Source organism: Elephantulus edwardii, unplaced genomic scaffold, assembly GCF_000299155.1.
Source record: "Elephantulus edwardii isolate Elephantulus edwardi_28Jun2011 unplaced genomic scaffold, EleEdw1.0 scaffold00048, whole genome shotgun sequence".
NCBI lineage: Eukaryota > Metazoa > Chordata > Mammalia > Macroscelidea > Macroscelididae > Elephantulus > Elephantulus edwardii.
In genome coordinates this window covers 5,439,315-5,447,330 of record NW_006399798.1, presented here as the reverse complement: position 1 = coordinate 5,447,330, position 8,016 = coordinate 5,439,315, and the positions used below count along the sequence as shown (strand labels likewise).

Sequence of the window (8,016 nt, the reverse complement as noted above, 5' to 3'; positions counted from 1 at the left end):
CCCACAGCCTTCAAGTCGGCCCCGATGCTCAGTGACCCCCCAAAGCCCACAGCCTTCAAGTCGGCCCCGATGCTCAGTGACCCCCCAAAACCCACAGCCTTCAAGTCAGCCCCGATGCTCAGTGACCCCCAAACCCACAGCCTTCAAGTCAGCCCCGAGGTACAATGGCCCCTATAGGACAGACAGAACTGTCTTGTGGGGTTCCTAAGCCTGCCACATCTTGTGAAGCAGCTAGTGGCTTTGAACCACCAACCTTTCTGTGAGTAGCCAAGTGCTTTGCTACTTTGCAACAAGGTCTCTCTCCATATCTTCCAAAACTCCACTGTCTGAGTCAGTCCTGACTCCCAGGGACCTCCCACCTGGTTCCCAATGACAACTCTTGAGAAGAGGCTGCTCATTTTTCTCCCCACGAGCAGCCAATGGCTTCGTACTGCTGACATGCCAGTAGCCACGCAGCACACCGCACACTGTGCCACCGGGAGGTTATCGGGAGCTCTCCCTTCTTTGGAAAGTCCTGGGTGTGTCTACAGGAAGAAAAGGCCTCCCCACTGCTTCCTAGAGCTGCAGCCTTCAGAGGAGCCAGTAGCCTCCCACCCCCAGAGGGCAAATGTGCCTGGGACCCCCTCTGTAGCCCATACCTGCGGCTCTGCTGCCGGACCTGCTCCAGTTCAAAGATGGTATAGGGCCGAGTGGACCGGTGCCCAGGCAGGCTTGGCCCTACAGGGGTCACGGGGATCATTCTGGGCAGAGACAGAGAGGCAGTCCCGTGATGAGACTTCAAACATACAGCCCACTCCCCAAACCCCACCTGCCTACGGACCTTCCCTGCCAGGAAGGAGGGCTGAGCACAGAAGACAGACAAGGCAGAGGAGAGCTAGTGCAAGTGGGGCTGGACATGGTAGTGTCTGTGGGGTCCTCCCCACTATGGCCTCTGAATGGACCCCCAAGAGCCAGCTCTGCCAGCTGTGGGTGGGGACTCACTGTCCGGTCACAGGTGTCTCCAAAGGACGGTCACAGGAGAGGCAGTGGAAGTGTGCCAAGAGCTGCCTGTTGGGAAGGACATATGTGAGGTGAGTGCCCGCCGGGAGGACCAAGGTGGCAGACCATGGCCACCGGGAGGCTTAGTCCTCCAGGGGCAGGGCAGGGTGCCAGGTGACAGAGGGAGGGCAGGCCTGGCCACAGTGGCTCACGTGCTCCTGCAGCTCCACATGCCTACTTCCGGACATCTGCCTCTACCTGTCCTGACCCAGAGCCAGCAGGGCTCCCCACGGGCTGCACGGGGTGCCTGTGGGTCTCAGAAGCCGCTGGTGGCTGAGGCAGGAAGCCTGCCACTGCTCAAGGAGGACTTATGCCCCCAACATCTTGAGGGTCCAGTGGTCACTCAGCCATGTCCAGAAAGCTAGATGTCTCCAGCCCAGAGAGGATCCAGCCTGCCTCCTCCTCTGCTGTACACAGGTCTGGGCTGCAAGGGCTTCTCAAGCTCTGACAGCCTGTCCCTCCCAGCCCACCAGCTGCCCTCCTCTCCGCAGGCCTCACCTCCGCATGACCGCCGCCTCATCAGCCAGGTAGAGTGGACTGCGCTCTTTGAGCTGCTTCCTCAGCGATTTCCAGCGGTCCTCCAGCAGCTCCTTCACTGGTTCCAGTTCCAGGCGGTTCAGCTGCAGGGGCAGGAGGCCAGGCAAACATTGACCACGAAGGCAGGTGGCCACAGAAGGGCCCAGAGAAAACAGCAAGCAGATGGAGGCTGGGCCCTAAGGAAGGGCCCCGGGTAGGGCAGGAGCATGGCCCTGGTGCTCACCCCACCCCCTAGGCGGCCCTGGCCTCACCTTGCTGTCCATCTCTATCAGGAGCTTGTCCACCATCTTCTGCCAGTCCTGCTCCTTCCCGGTCATCTTGGCCACCAGCTCCTGCATCATGTGGTTCAGCTGCTCTGTGGTGGCATCAAACTGGATACGGCTCACTTTGCTCGCTAGCGCGCTCTTGTCCGCTTTCTGCCAGGAGGGAGGAGAAGGCCCACGTGGATCAGGAGGGGCCCAGCCTGCAGGGGTCAGCGGGCTGCCCACCCGAAGAATAACCAGCAACAGCACACACCCTCCCGGGGGCCTATCAGAACACTGGAAGGCAAGCGTGAGACGTGGAGGTCTGGGAGCCTTTACGCATTCCCGGTGGGCGTGTAAGGTGGTGCCACGGATGTGCAAGTCTGGTGGTTCCTTTAAAAACCAAACTACAAGGGAGCTCTGGTGGCCTAGTGGCAAGAAGCTGCACTGCAATCCCAGAGGTGACGGTTCGAATCCACCAGATGCTCTGCTGGAGAAGGAGGGACAATCTCCTTCTGTACCATCAGATCTGATTTGACGGTACATGCACACACACACACAAAATAATAAAATTTAAAAACCCCACCAAACTACATTACCCAGCTGTGTTGTGACCAGACACCTGTGTTTTATTCAGTGGCCCTTTGTTGTTAGGTGCTGTCGAGTGGAGTGTGACTCAGAGCCACCGTATGAACAGAGTTGAACCCCGTCCTGTCCTGTGCCGTCCTCATCGTCTGACGCACTGGAGCCTGTTGCTGCGGTCACTGTGTTGGTCCATCTGGCTGAGCGTCTTTGTCTCTTTTGCCGACCGTGCACGGTTCCAAGCATGATGTCCCTCTCCAAGGAATAGCTTCTCCTGACGACATGCCCCAAGTATGCGGGGTGGAGCTTCGCCCTCCTTGTCTCCAAAGAGCACCCTCGCTGCACCTTTGCCAAGACAGATGTTCTCTTGGCCGTCCGTGGGCTACTCAGTGCTCTTCTCTAATACCACAGCTCAAAGGCATCAATTCTGTCATCCTTAGTCACCGTCCAGCTCTACTGTCCACACAGTGACCCCACATGACGGCATAATTGCCCCATAGGATTTTCTAGGTTATAAATCTTCACAGCGAAGTCAGCTGGAGACTAAGGTGCGCCTGATCTCAGCCACGGTCTTCGCAATCACTTGCTATGCCTCAGACAGCTGGGCAGTGACTAGGGATGATCGAAGAAGAATTGATGCCTTTGAGCTGTGACACTGAAGAAGAGTATGAATATGCCATGGACTGCTAGGAGAACAATCAAGTTCATCCTAGAGAGATTGAGACTGGCTGCTCCTTGGAGGCCAGGACTCTGAAGCTCTGACATTCTTTGGACATGTTGGAGAGGGACATCATGCACGGAAGGGTGGAAGGACAGCTCAAGGGAGGAAGACTCTGGACGAGATGGACCGACTCAGTGACTTGGGGAATGGAGGTAAGTGTGTCAGAGATGATAACGTTGTCTCAGGATACAGCAGGGTTCAGAGCTGTTATACATCAATAGGGTCGCTATGAGTCGCAAACGACTAGATGGCGCATAACAACAACAACAACAATCTTTGGTCACAGGTCTCCTGCACAGCTTCTGGGTGGACTCAAACCAGCAACCTTGCCCTTCACACTGCTGCACAACCGGGGTTGCTTTAAAAAGACCACATGACCACTCTGGACCTGCACACTCAGATCCAAGTACTTGCACACCAATGTGCACTGCAGTGGTCATCGTCCAGAAGTGGACAGAACACAAACGTTTATCAATGAAGGGGTGAACGGACAGAGAAAACGGGACGTGTCCTCACCGTGGAACATCATGCAGCCATCAAAAGGAATGATGTTCTGCTATGAACTGAAGTGCTAGCAGATGGGTGGACCTTGAAAGTGTCACGCTCAGTGGGAGAAGTCAAACTCAAAAGGGCAAACACAGTAGGATGCCCCTGAAATAAGCCATCTGAATAGGAAATACACAGAGACGCAGTGGTGACCAGGAGACAGAGGAGCGGAGATGGGGGTGGGAGTTTAAGGAGTGTTGGATTTGCATTTCGTAGTAGTGTTTTGCGCTGTGGTGCTGGAGAAGAGTATTGAGAGTACCATGGACTGCTGGGAAAACAAACTGATCCTTCCTGGAAAGGGTTAAACTGGGTGGCTTCTTGGAGGCAAGGATTCTGAGGCTCTGTCTAACGTACTTTGGACATGTTGGAAGAAGAGACCGGTCCTTGGAGAGGGACATCATGCTTGGGAGGGTGGAGGGACGGCGCAGGAGAGGAAGGCCCTCTCTGAGGTGGATTGATTCAGTGACTGGGGTAATTGGGATGGGAGTGTCAGAGACAGTGCGATTGGCACAGGACAGAGCGGAGTTTAGGGCTGTTGTATATAGGGTCTCTATGAGTCGCAAGTGACTCGACGGCACATAACAACAGTAGTGTTTGGACAATATGGTGAAGATGACTCGTGAGCACTGATGTATACCCAAGACTGGTGGAAACTGTGGGTGAGCTATCTGGTTCACCACAAGCTGCTTCTTGTGAGGTCATTGGGCTGTTCCACCTCACAACACCTCCATGACAACCAGGAGGGACCACTGTCTGGTCCTGTGCCCATCCTCCCAGTGGCAGCGAGGGTTCAGCCCAGCTGAAGCCACTCTGTCAGTTGTCTTGTTGGCTTGCCCTCTTTCTCGCTGACCCTCTGCTTTCTCATGCCTGGAGCCCTTCTCCAGGGGTTGACCCCTCCTAACAACAGGCCCTGATAACGGAAACCCTCCTGTCCCCGGAGAAGCATCCCCCATGCACTCGTGCTGGGATGCAGGTGGTCCCGAGCTTACCACATCCATCTCAATTTCCAGGTGTTCCCTGTTGGCCTTCTCCCGCTCCAGCTTCTCTATCCCCTGGTACAGCACCTGGGAGGTGGGGTGAGGGCACGCAGAGAGAAAGGGATGGGCAGGGAGCGGAAGGGGGGACGTGAAGGGGCCCCGCTCGCCCCCAGCGCACCACGAGGGCCCTCACGTTGATGTCCTTCTGTTTCTGCTGGTGGTCATCGAGGAGGTTGTTGGTGGTGGCGACGAGCTTCTCGCAGTCGCCCTGCACCTGCAAGATGGCGCTCTGCACGTGACCCAGCAGCTCCTCGTCCTGCGCAGGGTGGACAGAGGAAGCGTCGCTGACGCTGCTGGGTCACCTGGACCCCAGTTTGGTGTGCTGCCCTGACTCAGACCCTGCCCCTCGGGTCCCAGGATCCTGAGTGATCAGTGAGCTGATGAGCCCCGAGGGACAGGAAAAATAGCAGGCAGCTCCCAGAGTTGGGGTGTGGCGTTGACAGAATTACCGTTCTTTAAATAAAATGTTTATTTTATACTGGTTTACTTAGAAAGTTCATATACATTGTTTTTCACACCAGATCTTTCCTTACACGTTCCTCCACCCATCAAACTGTGCGACCTTGTGATTGATTCCTCACCCCAAATGAATTCTTAGGTCCATGCAGCGAAATTCCGGGAGGCATGGTCCCTTCTGTCCCCACCACCCTTCTCTCTCTCACTGGCATGCCCTTTGGAGAGAGTTGGGAGTGTTTTGAAGAGTGGTGTACATAGGTGCCCATGTCTGCTGCAGTTGGACGAGTGTCCCAGTGACATGAGGAGGACATATCTTCATGTCCAGCCAGCCTGGTCAGCTCCCTCATAGGCCCCTGTCCCTGGACCTAACACTGCCTGCTTTGATGTGACTCGTGAATATGGATGAGGGGAATTTTGAAAACTGGGCACATCCCCCTTAGGCCTCTTCCTGGGAGAGATGGCGGGGGGGGGTCACCTGGCTCTGGAGCTTGGTTTTCTTGGAGGGCCGCGAGGCAGCCAGGTTGTTGACCATGTCCTGGAGTTGCTCGTAGCGCTGCACCAGCAGGCTGACCTGGTGGCCCAAGTCCACGCTGCAGGCAGGGCAGGTGGCCTCAGGATCAATCTGTTTAGGTGACAAGCGAAGCACTCGGCTCTTGGAGGGCGGGGGCAAGCTCATGGACAGCAGTGTGGAGGAGGAGGTCAGCATGTTCTCGATGATAATCCTGAGCTTGTCCAGCTGGTGAGGGAAGGAGTCAGGCACGAGAGAATGAGTGGCTCAGGCTCCCTCTGGCCCAGCCCCACCATCGCCCTGGACGGCTTCCCCTCCACAGAGAAGACCCCTAGAGGCGCTGTCCTCACGTGGGCAATGAAATCAAGCTCCCAGGCTTCCATTACAGTGAGGGCAGGGGGTACCTAGGGTACCTAGGGCCCTGATGCATCTCGTATCAGGTGGCTGAGAGCTAGTCCCTCCCCTTCCAGACTGTTTCCTCATCTGTCCGCGAGGTGTCGCTAGTTCAGTGTGTGCATCCTCTCCCTGCTGGACCGGACAATGGTCACATCTTCATTGCTGGCCATACTGTAGGCGCTCAGTGTGTGTCCACTAGGTAGTGAACTGAGTACGCAAGGAGTGTAGCATTAATGCTGAAAGAAGCCCTTGCAGGAAGGCTTCCAGAACTTTCTACAGCCAGCCCATTGGTTCAGTGTCAGAAAGCCTCTCCTCTAGCCAAATCTTAGTGTGGCAACAGTCCCAGTCACTACGGCACCCTGGCAACACGAGAGTCCCACTCCATCATTCCCCATAAAAATGTCAGCAGTGCTTAGACTGGGGTCTCTTGTCCTGTGCAGGTATAAGTCCATCCACAGCCCCTTCTCCACACACAGATGATGAGTTCCCAGTAAGAGGAGCCATCCCTGGTGAATCGGCCCAGCTTCACAAGACTTCAGTCCTTAAGAAGAGAGGTTGCTGCGGCAGCCATCCTGGACCACGTTTGAAGCGTAAGGATGTTGAATGAGAGAATAGGAGAGACGTAGAGAAGCCAGGGGGTGGCTCGCTCCAGAGGTACCTCCTGTGGCCCAGGAGCTCCGCTTGTCCATCACCCGCAGGTGCGAGTGCTCGGCTCAGCGCTGCCATTGCTCACAGGTGCGCGTGCTCAGCTCCACTCTCTCCGCGCTCCCATCGCCCTCAGGTGCAGGTGCTCGGGCTTGGCTCTGCCACCGCCCACACATGCATACGATACATACACGCAGACTCCACACCCCCCTTCCTCCTCAGTTCACTGGGGCTTTGCTGTTTACAACCAGAAGAGTCTACGTGCTGCCCCCCACACCACGGGGCGCCTCAGGGGACAAAGAAGTTCTTTCTAGATGAAAGGAAGACACTTCCTGGGAAACTGAACATTTGGATGGACTCTCGAAGAGCAAGAAATAAGAGAAAAAGAGACTGGACGGACAGTCCAAGAGGAGCAACAGCGGGAAGAAGCAGAAGGATGCTCGAGAGACATGCAAGCTGCTCCTGCAGGCGGCCGGAGGGGACGTGCTCTCTGGAGGTTCAGGTGGGTCAACTGTCTCTCAAGTTCCACACCAGGCTCACGTCTGATCTGGGGATCATGACACGGCATTGCTCCAGCAAATGAGGGAAGACCCAGAATGTGTCCCCTCTCGGCCCCATGGCTTTTCCTGTCTGGTCCTCCCACGAGGGCTGTTCCTGGTTCACACACACTCTCCGATGGCCAAGGATGTTGTCATTAAAGACTTAATGGCAAATACCCTGAGAAAAGTGAAAGGAGAGCATGTGGAATGGGTGACGATATTTACAAGTTGAGTATCAGATAAGGACCCAGTCTTCAGTGTGTAGAAAGAACTCTTAGAAGTCAGTAATGAAAAGACTCTAAAATGGGTCAGCTAGGAGTCAATTCTGAGTCAAAGGCAATGGGGTGATGAGTGGTGCCCCTTGGGGTTTCCAAGCCTGTAAATCCCGAGGAAGCAAAGCATCCTTTCTCCCTCGGAGTGACCAGTGGGTTTGAACCACTGACCTTTGCTTACCAGGCCAGTGCTAGCCTGCAGCACCACCAAGGCTCCTTACGTGCAAGAAGCTAGAGGCAAAGCCCTGTGTGTTGACTGGTTCCACATGTGTGGACCAGGTAAACCCTCAGAGACAGAAAGCCAACCAGGGCTCCCACGGGCTGGGGTGTCACTGCTGCAGGCTGTAGGGTGACTCTGTGGGAAGAGGAAATGTTCTGGACAGAGCTAGTGGTAAGTTTTACAACGTGGTGAACTGAGTGAAAACTACCCTGTTTACAACTTCATGTGCATTTAAACTCAATTTGTAGTTGTTGTTATATGCCGTCGAGTCGTTTCC

General features: G+C 55.4%; 1 protein-coding gene across 1 annotated transcript in view; it reads right to left on the bottom strand.

Moving 5' to 3' along the window:
- The window catches only part of QRICH2 (glutamine rich 2), a 40,989-nt gene that overhangs the window by 6,809 nt on the left and 26,164 nt on the right, over nt 1-8,016 (bottom strand). The window contains exons 15-21 of the mRNA XM_006886360.1: nt 5,635-5,895; nt 4,837-4,959; nt 4,656-4,730; nt 1,827-1,991; nt 1,537-1,658; nt 982-1,047; nt 639-740 (exon numbers count right to left, since the gene is read on the bottom strand). Coding sequence (XP_006886422.1) covers nt 639-740; nt 982-1,047; nt 1,537-1,658; nt 1,827-1,991; nt 4,656-4,730; nt 4,837-4,959; nt 5,635-5,895 — 914 coding nt within the window. The remainder of the gene's footprint in view (nt 1-638; nt 741-981; nt 1,048-1,536; nt 1,659-1,826; nt 1,992-4,655; nt 4,731-4,836; nt 4,960-5,634; nt 5,896-8,016) is intronic.